The 14,861-nt window shown below is 37.7% G+C and overlaps 1 protein-coding gene across 1 annotated transcript in view; it reads right to left on the bottom strand.

Moving 5' to 3' along the window:
- Window positions 1-5,412: 5,412 nt before the first annotated feature.
- LOC117511747 overlaps window positions 5,413-14,861 on the bottom strand; it is a 247,328-nt gene continuing 237,879 nt past the window's right edge. Inside the window, exons 7-9 of the mRNA XM_034171648.1 lie at window positions 14,638-14,771; window positions 11,090-11,298; window positions 5,413-7,797 (exon numbers count right to left, since the gene is read on the bottom strand). Coding sequence (XP_034027539.1) covers window positions 6,669-7,797; window positions 11,090-11,298; window positions 14,638-14,771 — 1,472 coding nt within the window. The 3' untranslated portion in view covers window positions 5,413-6,668. The remainder of the gene's footprint in view (window positions 7,798-11,089; window positions 11,299-14,637; window positions 14,772-14,861) is intronic.

The raw sequence follows: 14,861 nt of genomic DNA, 5'->3' as shown, positions 1-14,861 counted from the left end.
CTGTTCAACTGATTTCAGACGTTACATACAATTTCAATTTATTTTTGATTTATTTAATTTATATAATGCCAAATCACAACAAATTTGCCTCAAGGCGCTTCACACAAATAAAGTCTAACCTTACTAAACCCCAGAGCAAGTACACAGGCGACAATAATAAGGAAAACTCCCTCTGATGATTTGAGGAAGAAACCTCAAGCAGACCAGACTCAAAGGGGTGACCCTCTGCTTGGGCCATGCTACCAACACAATTGACAATACAGGAAATTATACATTTTTTGAGATGTTGGGAGTCCATGCTGGTGCACAAGGCGGGAGGCCTGCAGAAGAAAACACCCACTCCCATCTCTGGATGGAGCCGCACCTCAAACAGAGAGAAAAAAAGAATCAGGTGGTGGGAAGACAACAAATGCAGTATTTGTCAGCATCAAGCAACAAGAAAAACAGAAGAAATAATAATAATAATAATAATAATAATAATAATAATAATAATAATAATAATACACACAGAAATATTTAGGTCTTCTATTTAAGATGTATTTCAAGAGCAAATTAAAAATGTACATACATTTAGATTTCAGAGTTATAAAATAAACATGAATAATCTCAAAGTCATGCATATTTGTGAGATTTATGGACAGTATAAATAATGTGTCTTACATGCGCAATAATCACATACATTTTTTTTTTTTTTTACCAGTAAATCAAATTTGTTCCAAATTGATAAAAAAGAGATAACAAGCACATATCATATTACGTTTATTAGTTTGTTTGTGTTAAATCTGTAATCCAAATGATTAGAAACTTTATATGCAATTAAATTACAGTCCTTGTGAGATTGGTGTCTTAGTTGTGATGGTACTACCCTGAGTCCCACTGTGTATTTGAAGATGAAAGGGGAAATGGAGATCATTTATGACCATATGCAAACATTTTTGTTTTGTTGTTCAGCACCTTTCCATATTTCATAAAATATTCTGATCAGAACTTCAGACCAAATTTTTATTTGTCAATTTGCTCTGAAAAATAAATAAATAAATAAAAATCAGCATTTGAACATTTGCAGTGTGTCCTTCTTAAACCAGTTAGAACCAAATGAAATACCAGTTAATAATGTTCTAAGAATGTGTGACATATCTCTCGGACGTTATAAATGTCTGTTGATATACAGTGGTACTTGAAAGTTTGTGAACCCTTAAGCTTTTACATATCTGAATTTTCTAATTACATAAAATGTAAAACATAATTCAGGCTTCTTTATATTAAAATATCTGAAATGGTGCCCTTTAACCTCACAGTGACAACTAATCTGTATAAAATGACATAAATAGCATAAAAATATAAAAGTCAAAACAGTGGTGTCCATAACTATATATACCGTTATGTATAACACAACCAAATCATCACTTACAACCTGTTTTCTTGAGACAAGTCAGGGGATGGATACATGAACCTTTCCAAGTTACTGTATATGTCTTGGACTTCATTTATGTCAGTCCTTAAGAAATACAAATTTGATGTCATTACAAAGTTCAGCTGTGTAAAAGCTCAAGGGTTCACAAATGTTCAAATGCCACTGTCAGTTATAATTTACTCTGTAATCTACTAATTCTGCAGTTAACCAGCTGAGTTGATGTTGAGCACATTGTTTAGCCAATCTGGAGCTTGATAACTTTATCTAACACTATTTCTCATTATGCAGTATTGTCCATCAAACATTTAATGAAAGCAATGTCTAAAGCCGGACCCTCACTGCAGATTTTTGGTTGTAGTTTGTGTCCTGTTTCCAAAAATGATTTACTAAAATACTAGGGGAAAAAAACCTATTTTATAGTATTACTGTGAACTTCACCTGAGTATGGATGATTCCCATCAAGCAAGTGTTTGTGCACACACACGCACACCACACAACACTGCTCTGTTCAGTCTACGGTGTGCCCCCGTGGTTATTACCACACTTTTCTACAAAGCTAAAATGTATCATTGAATGTCTCAAAACTGGGGCATCTTCCTCCTCATGCACATGTATGAAAGCCTTGATTCTGATGATACACAAATGGTTCATTTAACTTTGTGCAATTTCTTTCAAAAGCCAGTACAATAGTTTGGGGGTAGGAATTTATGTTTACTTCTTCCTACTCCTTTTTGAGCTTTGTTTCTTGATTGACATATTTTGCTTGTAGATAGTTTTTGTCTTTTTTGTGTGTGTTTTCTTTGTTCAAAATAAATTAATGTATTCATTATTATAAGATAATAAGACATCACTCAGATTTTTCATAGAAAGAAACATTTTAATAGATATGTTCCATTTTCAAATAGAATATGAACATTAGAAGACATCACATATTTACAGTTTGCTACCTTGCAGCTACCTCCTCCATGAGACAAAATGTAACAGTCAATTCAGCAATTATCAAAAAAAAATTACAAGTGAGACAAAAAAGAAAAAAAAAAAGCCTTCAAACTGTAGTTTTAAACTATGCGTTTGCCTCTTCCAATAAATACGAATCAACAGAAAACACAAAAAGAGATAAAATCAAAAAGTTGACATCACTTACAGCTGTTCATGTCGGCACCCAAACCTTTCTGTGTTCGCTGAACTTCAACTGAACAACCCGTTAGTGCAACTCAGAAACTACTGCAGTAGCTTCACAGAACTGAAGCTGGTATCAAATCCATTTGGTGTGTTTTCATTCATCTGTGCAAAAAAAATGCTCTTTTTGAAGACAATAGCTGATGTATTACCTCGCGCTTTTTGAAGATAATAGCTGATGTATTACTCCGTGACCCGATCCCGGATAAGCGGTTGAAGATGAGTGAGTGAGCTGATGCATTATGAATGTAAAAAAACAACAGAAAAGAAATGCATCATTTTGTTAGTGAGCTGGCTACATCTCGTTTAAATGCTAAACTGTGCAGCATTAGCTCTGAGAAAAAGATGGCAAAACTTAGGACATATGAGCAATAGGAGTTTCATAACTTTAAAGCTGTATTGCCTCTGGGTTTTTAAGATTTAAGTCATAAAAAGAATTTTCTTTGGCACCACTATAATTGTATTTCTGAGCAAATAAGGGATTCATAATATAATATTGCCAATATGATCACAATTCACACTGTCTGGAAGCAAATTAGAATTTTGACCCCTGAAGGGGAGAAATTCAAGCAATCAGATGGCCATGACCTACATTTGGTAGTGGTGTCAGATCCCCCCAGTGTGCATGAGGGATGCTGAGAAGGCTAGTGCAACTGGCAACCAGAGTAAAGAAAGGCATTGTTTGCTCTTCAAACAAGTGGGTCAGCTCACAGGTAATTTCAAAACCTCACGCATGTGCACACTCACTTCCTCCTGTAGATGGTGTTAGAAAGAAAAGAAAATATTCCTTATAGAATTACCCCAGGTTAATATGTTCTCATCATTAAAATGAGCAGTAAAAAATAAACCTACATCATAATGCTTGGATTTTGCTAGAAACTAAATTCAGTCAGTTTTGTGTAACAGGAAAGGCCATACAGCTTTAAATAATGAAATAATTGTGCAGACACACACTGGTTTTATATATATATATATATATATATATATATATATATATATATATATATATATATATATATATATATATATATATATATACACACACACATACACAAGGGATGTCACGGTACACAGAAGCTACGGTTCCATTCATATTTATGACTTTGGTTTTTATGCAGTAGCTTTAATCAGTGAGCAGCGTGAGAGCTGCTGTCTGCCACCAACACTGAGACAAAGTGTAAATGTAATTTTTCTTTTTTTTATTAAATGTTTAGAAATTGTTTTCCATCTCTTATCATTCGTGTTGGGATGAATTTACTGTGTAGCTCGTTAAGTGTTTTGTTTTTCTTTTTGTTATTTTTATGTTGCGCGACATGTAGAGCCAGACTGCCTTCAAAATTTAGTCAGTTTAAGTTTTGTTTTACTTTTGTGCAAATGACGGCATTTCGTAAAAAACTTCACTCTGTGCAGATTTGAAATCATTGTACGCAGTGTGGCTATTCAGTTTACACTAATTCATACAAAACATCATGCACGTGTCTATAATCATTCTGTGCAGAGCCGTACCATGTATTCTGCATGCAGTTCTGCGCACCGAACCATCATGTGCGTACCGTATGGTTCAATACAAATACATGTATTGCAACACCCCTATATACACTTGTCACACGCAGCGGGTTTTCTTCTTTTACTTCTATTTATAGCGACACTCTCCCCTCCCCCAATTTAATCAAACAATCCAACATCTTCAACCGACATTATTAACATGAAGAATACCATTCTGAGAAAACAACTACTTTAATATCACATCTCATAAGTTAAAGGACAGTTTAGTGAGTGAAGTCTTTAAACCAGTTTTTCTTTCTGTATTTATTATTATTATGATTATCACTCAGTTTGTTGAACCTTATGTTCCTTCCTGTAATCTGCTTTCTCAAACTGCGACCTTCTCTGTATTCAGTTGGTGAATAAGATGTCTCAGAGTATTGGGGCTTTTTCTCATGCTCCCTTTATCTACAACAGTCTGCCAATTGCGATTTTTGGTTGATGGTTTGTCTCCCGGCTCTTGTGTGTCATTCCGCTTTCTTGACTATATAGGTTAAATATATTAATGATTGTACTTAAACCATGTACCAGTTTATGTACATACATTTGTCCATTAAAATTAAAAACATGGTCATGCTCAAATTATTGCCTCCACACCAGAGGTTATGTGTTTGCTGGTGTTAGTCTGAGTGGAAGAAGAGGCACTGAAGCCCGTTGGTGCTGGTGCTTTTCGCCAGGTTCCACAGAATGATGTGAATGAGAGTCTATGACTTTCCCTGGACAGAAGGCCATTCTGACATAGGTCACTATCCCAGCCAATGCTAGTACCCATTTACAGTTGGGTGGACCGAGACAATGCAGATGAAGTGTCTTGTCCAAGGACACAGACAGGTAGCATGACCGGGAATCAAACTTAGGTCTTCATATTGGTAGTCCATTGCCTATCCACTGAGCTACCTGTACTGTAGCGTTAGTTTAAGGGTCAACTCAAAAACACACACAAAATGTGGTGGAATAATTAAACATAGATGATGAACCCATTAAATGTTGTTGCTCAGGCTCCAGATGTGGATTATGTTTTTTATGTTGTGTTTCATAGATATATTTATCTCTGAATTTTCCATCTTTATGAAAAATTTTCACCTTTCTGTTTTCTTTTACTTAGTAAAATGGCCCTTTTTTCAGCATGCCATTAAGTTTTCCCCCCCAAAAATAACACCAGTCTTGTTAGTCATACAGTACATGTCCCATGATGGACAATCAATACGTGAAATGTCATGCCAATCCAAATAACTATTACAGTGAAATATACATTTGTTTTGTTAAAAAAAAAAAAAAAAAAAAAAATAGGGCTCCAAACCTCCAATAATAATGACGGGATTGTTTAGTCTCTGAGATCTTGATAATGTTCCAAAAGATTCTGTAGTGCCAAGCAGGACCTACCTGTATTTTCAAAAGTGTTCTTGCTGAATAGCCAATATCTAAAGATTTGTAACTCTGTTAAAAAGCAGAGCTGACATGATTGTTTAATTAGTTGATTAGTGAACTGACAGCAGTTTAATGGACCACACTTTTGATTATTCACTTCTATTATTACAATTCCAGCTTCTCTAATTTGAGGATTTGTTGCTTCACTTGTTTATCCACTGTTTTGAACTACCAAACACACAAAACAACACATAAGAAATTGTATCAGGCATTAAAAAGTTAATTTGTTGCATTTTACAAACTAACGGGTCAAATGATTAGGTTAAGTAGCAATAGAAATGATCATTTAGCATTGAGAAATTTGGCCGTGGTGGAAACCTATTAAGAAGACAAACTCTAAAGAATGGATGGATGATGTGAATAATGTGATGTAAATTTGGTGGGGTTTTTTTGCATTTAAAAACCTGCAGCTACTCCTCAATATTAGATACCACAGTGTAAATAATTTTAAATTCAGGAGCTTTTTTAAGAACAAATTACAAATAAGTTTCAAGTTTCTGCAAGTTGATTTGTCAAAATGAAGACAATCCATTAGTTTACATTTCTACATTACTTGAGGCAGTAATGTTAGAGGAAGACGATTTATTTTTAATGTGTGCCATTAAATATGCATTGTTGCCATTGACTCTTTAACATGTTTTCACCCGTGTACCTCGAAAAAGCATAGTCATGGGTGTTAGTCATTTCCTCTGTACAACCTTCCTAAAAGTTAAAAACAAACAAAAACCTCCTACAAAAGCCATGAGTGCACAATGCAAAAAATCAAAATCAAAATCAAAAATCCTGTGTTTCAACACAAGTCTCATTATCGATAAAGCCAAAAGTGCTTGCAACCAACTACAAAGTGTATTCATTAAAACAAACACATCTATCCATGAGTTAAATTATTTTTGATTGTCACAACAAGATTAGTTGAACCTGAGCCTCAACTGTGACATCTTCAGAATGAAGAAGCACTTTTAATGTTCCTGTGAATTTGCAGATTTAAAGAGTACTTTTGAAATGCTGGTACACGTGTACAAAAGGATAGCAGTACAAAGTACTACGGGGTAGGTAATTATCTGTGCATCTGTGTATATTTAAGGTGATGCGCCAATCACTCTTACTGCATATAAATGTAGGGGCTGGGCTTGTGATGTCCAGAGCTCATCACAGAGGGCATAACGTTCCTTGGACCAACCATCATGGAGTGGCTCATGTTATGACCACTTTCAGACCACGGCGGAGAGTCCATAGGCTCCCGCTTGATTGAATGTATCAGGCCGTGACCTTTAAACCCATAAATGCTGTGCTTGTTGTAGTCTTGGTGCATGTAGGCCTTGTGAGGATCCTGTGCAGCTCCTGGAAAGACATGTGAGTCCATGTGGTTAACAGGTTGGTTGCTGCATAGAGAATCCGAGTGTGAGAGTCTCTGAGGACTAAAATGGCTGTCACTGACACCACACAAGTCTCTGTCGCACTTTAACAGTCGTCCACTGGGGTTTCCGCTGTTGCTAGTTGCATAGGTCTGATAGTTACTGTTATTGTACAGTGGGCTGATACCTGCTTTCCCTCGCTGACAGGGTGAGTACTGTGGATCATAGTAATCCGCTTCAGATTTCAGCTGCAAGCTGGAAGTCTGGTCATATACCCCATTCCCATAATGACGGTCCATTGGTTCAGGTTCATGGCAAACCCAGGGTCTGCCGTAGGCAATGCAGGCGTTCTCTGAGTCTGAGTCATGCTCTACCTTGATAGGCAGCATCTCATGCATCAGATGGCTGTCGTAGCATTCGCCATAGCCATTCTCACTCTTCACCAGGTCCACACAGTAATCTGGATCTGTAGGGATCTGAAGATTCCCATACAGCTTGGAGACAAACACCTCACCACCTCTGCCGCTGTGGCAATTGGGGGTAAGGCGGTATGGCTTTCCATATTGGCCCACTTTATTCAAGCGGTTGGAGGGGATGTAACCAACACCTTGGCCATGTCTAAGTGGCCCTGAACTGGGACGCACAGGCCAAGCACCGCTCAGACCTGGACTGAGACCTTTGTGGGATGCCATGGAGGACTTGCAGTAGTTGAGTGGCTCATCCTGGCTGTAGTAACCATCAGGACAGTACTTAAGGTTGTCTTTGGTGAGTGGGGTCCAGGGAGTATGGTGACTTCTCTTGTTACTTCCAGGAGTTGGGCAGGAGAAGAGCGGGTCTCCATTGAATGAGTGTCTGTGGAGGTGTTCTCCTCGCTCACTGTGAAGGAGAAGATAGCAAGTAAAGTGGAGTGGGGAGGAGAGGGGGATTACAGAAAAGGAAAAGGAGATCATTAGCCATCAAACAACATGTGAAATCTAAGCAGCCTGTATCAATTTGTGTAATCCATGAGCAGCTATTCCACAAAAACATCACTGGTCCACCCAGTTATTCACATGGGAATTAACACGATTGGAATGCTTTTTCTACTGTTTAAAGTATGACTAATATACAAATATCTAGTTTTGGTTCACTTCAGTTCACAGGAGAATCATTCCAAAGTTGACTCATCTTTTCCAGGATGAGTCTCATCTGATAATTGGGAACAGAGTCAACATCCAGAACTCAAAGATCAATTATGGCCAGCAGTCTACATTTGAGGGATGATTTGTATGAATGTATTAAACAATCAAGGAATTTAGAAAACTTGATCATGACATATTAAGACATTTCTGAGCTTCTCCAATACACGCTGATCCTGAATTTGTTGGCTTATCATGGGGAAGAAATTCCAGAATGTGTTATTTGGACACATTCTGATCATGGGCAGCTGATGTACATATTTAAGTCGTGTTTCCTTTTTTTAGTGTAGGTTGCACTGATAAAATATAACAAATGATTTTGTGTCAGTATTGTTGACTGTATTCAGCATTTCATGACTCCTGTGTGCTTCAGCTCCATTCATCTTTTGCAGCACCAATTGTTTTGTTGACGAATCTACTAGTAATGTTCAACCTGTTATTGTTCATCGGTGAATATATTTTCCAGAGTATGGCTAAATGTTTGTGTAAAATCTAATGAGATCATAAATACTTCTGCCACTGCTGTTTTCTGGGCTGGATAAATGTTCTCTCATTGTGATACAACCTCTATGATGGAGATTGTGTTTCTGAGGGCTGCTGCAGATTGTGGGTGGGATGGTCAGAGCCACCCATGGAATTTCTAGTAAATCTTCTCTCTTACTAAGATTCTGGGTGTTTGAATATGTTTACTTGCACATGTCATAATTATACACTCAGCCAAGTAATACCAATGGGAGACATGAGCTGCAGTCCAGGGTGTCAGTCACTAGGTGGGTCTGGAGAGCAAGACTGAACGTGAGGTACTGGAAAACAAAACTCAATCCACTGGGCTACACTCCAGCTCAGATGGTGATGTTATTGCACCAAGCAGATGACTAGCTGTCCACCGGTAATTAGGAAGAACCACACACTCTATCCTTTACTATGAAAGAAGTATTAAAAAAAGGGGGGGGGGGCCACAAGAGGGAAGAAAGACACGTAAGAAAGCATTCTTTCCTAAAATGAACTTCTTTTCCGCTAGATTACTGGTGTCAGAAGTCAAACCAGTGTTCGTAATGAGCTTAAATTCACTTCTAGAGTCTAGATTCAATATTTTGAATCTGCTAAACCACCACCACCTACAGCTATACCAACACCAACAAATTACATCAACTTAACCAATATATTTACCTCAAACGATCGTAAATGAGCGTCACTTTGTTGAGGTTTTGGAGGTGTGTCTTATTTTCCTGCAGGTTTATCTGTCTGCTGCTGATAAAGTGTTGAAACCATATCAGATCAGTGGAATTTCATTGACTTAAAATCTTCTAGATCAGTAACATCATACTAGAATTTCAGCGACATTTGTCTGTCAGTCTGTTCGTTCTCTTACTAAACCCAGGTCCTTTGGCCGATTTCCACCAAACGTTATATCCAGATAAAGGACACCCCCAAAATAAATCTTAAACGGTTTGTTTTGGCAAAGACCAAAGTGATTGGGGTCAAAGGTCAAAATTTTGAGCTTTTCACCCAGTGGTTCGTACACTTGGTGTCAGTGCGGAAGTTTCCCGGTTGAAGCCCCACCCCTGCCACCTTTCTCCATGTAATGTGGAGTTGTGTCAGGAAGGGTATCCAGTGTAAAACTTGCACCAATTCAATACACAGATCCACCTTGGATTTGCTGTGGCGACCCCAAGTGAAAACAAAGGAGCAGCCGAAGGGTCTCACTTTTTTATTCCAATGTCCACCTAACCTGATAAGCATACTACGTAGGTGGGTCCTGGAAATGTCCAGGCAACATCTAATTTACCAAAGGTCAATTATTGGGTCAAAGGTCAAAATTTAGGTTTTTCACTCCAGGTTACACCAAACATGTCACACATACGGGGCTGGGACTGTCAATGAACGCTGACCTTAAACATGCCCTGAAAGAATTCAGGTTGTCTACCTGGGTGGTTGCCATCCAGGAGGCAAGGCGGTTCTGTAGTTTCATGTGTGCAGTAAAGCGTGACAGCAGTGCACACTCCTAGACTTGAGTTAACTTGTAGCTCTTACTGTCTTCATCCCCACAGGTAGTAATTTTATTTTATTTTTTCAGCTAGGTGACTTTTAGCCTTTGAAAGTTGTTAACGATGCATGAAGCCGAAGCAGCCTGAGCTGAGAGAGATGTGGATCTGCAGTAATGACTCACAGGTAAGATGACCGAGGTGCTGTGATGTCAAAGCCTGCTGTCAGCTAAATGACTTCTAATTCTTGTGTGCTCAATGTGTAACAAATAAAAATACAGCAAGCCTAAAAAAATGATTAAAACTGTTGTAACATTACTTCACATGAGCTCCAGCTCCCAAAATAATCCAAATTTGTGACGAGGCACACACAGAAAAACATTTACTTAATTATAATTATAGTCCTCAGAACTTTATCATCTAAAAATTAAAAGCTTGTGGAGATTTAGCGATTCTCTGAATAATTTTAACTTTCGTCCAGATCACAAAGTGGACAGGTTCACAAGAATAGAAAAAAATAATTTGTGCAATTAGCTGTCAAATTAAAATATATTTAACTTGGAATAAAATCATCAGATGTTTTGCATTATTATTATACTAATTATTATTATTACAACTTATTTATTTAGGCTGTTGTCTTTTTATCCATTTTATTCATGGGTATGTGAATAATGTCCGACATCGGTCTTTGAGCCTTTGAGTGGTGGTAAACACTGCACTGTTGACATTGTAGCAGCTATGACCTTTCAAAGAATGACACTTTAACTTAACTTTTCACGTCCCCATTTGGCAGTTTATATATCTGTGTAATATATTTTGAGACCATATAACTGTACCAAAACACATCATTCCTCCAGTCTAACTAAAGTGGACAGAGGTGTGCGAGACACCGTATTTAAATTAATAAATGAATAAACAGTGATCTTTAATTTTAGGTGTCCCTTTTAACTGGAGCATGACGATGTGACATCCCTCCAGTTTAACTGCAGTTTCGTTCCCTCTTACCCATGCTCGAGTGCAGAGACAATCCCTCCTCCTCCTGCCTTACTCTTTCCACGCATTAACATGTTCTTCATTTTCATTTCGGTAATGGACGGCAGCAGGAGGGGTACAGCTACACAGAATAGTGCCAGCTGGGGAGGTAGCAGTGTGCCGGAAGCTGACTTCTTTTTCTGCCCATGGAGGAACTTCAACCGGCCCTGAAACTGCATAGTCTGAGACAGGAGACACAAAATATGAAGTCATTTGGATTAAACCAAAGTATCAGAGCTTTTTCTTTTAAGGCATACCATCCAACAAGGAGTGGGATTATGTGTCCCTTAAACATATCAGCATTAGTACATTTTTTATTATTAAATTTATTCTATAATGTCATATAAATTTTTCCACAGAGCAGATATCATGTCTGTTTAAATTAATAATGGAAACCAGGGCCCGGTTTCATAAAGCAGTCTAATCTTTTATTCTGCTAAACTTACTTAGTCGACTAAGTTTAGTCACCCAACATAAGTTGTCTAATCACAGTTTCACATAAATAATTAAACTTGTACGTTAGCTGTCTAATGTGAGTTGGCGATTTTCACATGCATAAGTGGCCTCGCTAGTGCCGCTGTCAAGAAACGCCTCCAGTGCGCAAGAGTTTTGTTTACTTCCGGGTTGGTCATCTGCTACAAACACGGTCGAGTCTGCCGCAGCAGAGCAGAAGCGCTCCTGGCCTTGGCATCCGTAAACATCTCCAATGCATTATTCCGGTCCCGGTGTCGCCAACTGAGCTGTTCTCCCTAATATCAGCCCCACCCCCCTTCACTGCACATGTATAGTTTCTGAACGTCAGCAACGATTCACAGATTATCACCTCATTTTTGCTTAAAACTGCACTCCAGTCATCATCTATCTCAGTGACAGATATCTGATGCTTTTGTAGAACAATCGCTTCCACATAAATTCAGCATTAATTCATAATAAAAGATAGCGGACTGATCAGAGCGCCACAGCAGCATGTCTGAGTCTGAATCTCTCAGTCTGACTCTCTACACCCAAACTGATCAAAAGGAATAATGTGATTATTAACCATGAGATGACAAACCAAAACCTTTTATATCATTCTAAAGTCAGTTTTAAGCAGAAACAAGGTGATAATCAGTCAATCGCTGGTGACTCTCTGAAATGACGCATGTGCAGTGAAGGCAGGGGGACCTGATTTTTAGGGGGGGGGGCATTCGGTCTGCAACACCGGAACACCCGCTCCCGCTGCAAGGCTGTCCTTCCTTCCTGCTCCATCAACTAGTTGTACATGATAGCCACCATTTTTGAGGTAAAACACTTCGGTCAGTGACACCGGGCCCAGATGGGCTCAGCGGTTAACACTATCACCTCACAGAAAGAAGGTTGTGGGATTGGATCACTTCCCACCTGGGGTCTTTCTGTGTGGAGTTTGCATGTTCTCCCTGTGGTCATGTGGGTTCCCTCTGGGTGCTCCGGTTTCCTCCCACATCCAAAGACATGCAGGTTAGATGGATTGGAAACTTTAAATTGACCGTGCAAGTGTGTGAGAATGTGTTTGTTTATTTGTGGCTCAGCGATAGACTGGTGTCCTGTCCAGTGCGTACCATGCCTCATACCCTATGACTGCTGGGATAGGCTCCAGCATCCCCATAAACCTTAATTGGAGTAAGCAGGTATAAACAATGGATGGTACCTGATGAACAAAGCCACAGCAAAGTCCTCTTTGCACTCAGGAGTACAAATTGTGCATTACATATTACATTAAAAAAATATAACGCAATGCTAAAATACCCTTGGCTGTATGAGCCTTGTGTTCTTTATAATTTGCAGTTGTTTAATTAATTATTAAGATCCTATTGTCATACATACAATTTTTACATGTTCATTAAAGCCCCTCAATCAATCAATCAATCAAAAACAATATTTATGTTTTAAGACCAGCCGGTGTGCAAATTAAGGAATATTTGGAGATCACCCTGTGTGCATTTGCAGGTATTAATGAAACAAATTTAACTGAATAGGAAGTTAGCTTTGAGTTAGCGGAAGTTAACATGCACATTAACGTCTGCAAAATGTCTTGTAAAGGACTCCAAAGGTGTAATCAGGTTACAAAAACTGTATTTTCATTTTTAGAAGTGTTTATTTCTCGTTAGCTTTTACATAACATAAGAGGATATATTTGAACACATGAACACATCTGAAAGATAAAAGTGAACTGTGCCCTCAGGAAACACGGTAAGAATTTTTCTCTCCCTGGAAAATAAACACTGTGCTCTTAAAACAGGATTAAGCAAGATTTTTTTTTATTAATAATCTAGACTTTCTTTCCTTGGAAAAAAAAGACATTGTGGCTTTGAATGGATTTACATGAATTTACAGAAGAATGTAAGTGAGTTTTTATTAATGTAGACTTTTTTCTTGGGAAAAAAGACTGGATTTACAGGAATTTACACCAGAAAATGACACTTTTTTTACTATAAGGTATGTTATTGATAATTTACCCTGATTTTCAAAATATTCTACAAGCTTTAGCTGTGGTTTTTGAAATACTTTAACAGTCTTTTCAGTCTTCATGAATTTTCATGTAGTTTAATTGGTCTGAGTTAATGCATAATTTGGTTTACAATTAAAAGGAAAATCATACCAGGTCCTACTTCCACATCATATTCTGTTATTTCAACATTATCATTGACAGTTCAAATGAAAGGTTGAATCTAGGATCATTTAAATATACACTTCTTTTGAGATTTTTTTTCTTCCAGAAGATGCTGAAAATGTAAATTTTCCTCAGATTTCACAATTTTCATTTCACAGCCCTGGTCTGTGTACCAATCTATCTTGCACAACCCATTAAACCTTATGTGCCTTCGTGCACACTGTGTCTCAGAGTACAGACTTGCTTTGCAGCTTTAGGTTTCAAAAAACAATCAGCAGAATGTAGCTGTACTTGTTGGTATGTGTGACATGTTGGTATTTTGTGTTGAATTTGAATTTGTTCTAATGAATATTTAAATTTCATTGTTTTTTTTATGTTTTATCATAAGGAGAGGACTTTCAAATATCCGGCCTGAAAGTACTGTATATCTGTAAATAAATTATTTGTTTTCCCATTGGTGTTATACAGGGCTCCAATCTTGCACCCACTGTAACACACAATTAAACACTCTAAGAAATGAAACACAGGGGTTTTAAAAGTAATTAATACTGTTATTTTCAATATACTTGCAATTGTTAATTTCAGATATTTAAGTAATAATGTTTCATTTGATTTAATGAATTTCTACTACAATATTTTTTTGCACTTAATTGACAATGTTATGTGGGAAAAGCTACCTTAACTTTATCAATTAAATTCAACGTTTTATTTCTTAGAGTGCAGCAACAATTGTTTAATATGTCTTTGCACCAGATGCTTTCTTATGAGCCTGGGGCGTTTTCTCTGACTTCCCAACATTTATCCCTTTTCTGTTACGCATGAACCTTAATGCACTTTAAAATTTCAGTTACTGATTTTGAGCTTATCCAAACACTGGATTCAGACCACTTACCAGAAATCCAGAGGTGCTGTCCAACAGACAGCGCACTCTCGCTATGAAACATCTGTTGAGGAAACAGGAGAACTCAGGAGGAATTCCACCTGCATCTGAAGAATGGAACAGGCTGCTCACTACAAAGTCCTCACCTGAAATGTAGAAGGAATATGACTTGTGTTGGCTTTTTTTAAAAGCATTTATTTACCCTATAAAGGCAAAATGACAAGATAAGGGGAAGA

The sequence above is a fragment of the Thalassophryne amazonica genome, chromosome 1 (genome assembly GCF_902500255.1).
Source record: "Thalassophryne amazonica chromosome 1, fThaAma1.1, whole genome shotgun sequence".
In the NCBI taxonomy this organism is placed as follows: Eukaryota; Metazoa; Chordata; class Actinopteri; order Batrachoidiformes; family Batrachoididae; genus Thalassophryne; species Thalassophryne amazonica.
This window is presented reverse-complemented; position numbering and strand designations above follow the sequence as displayed.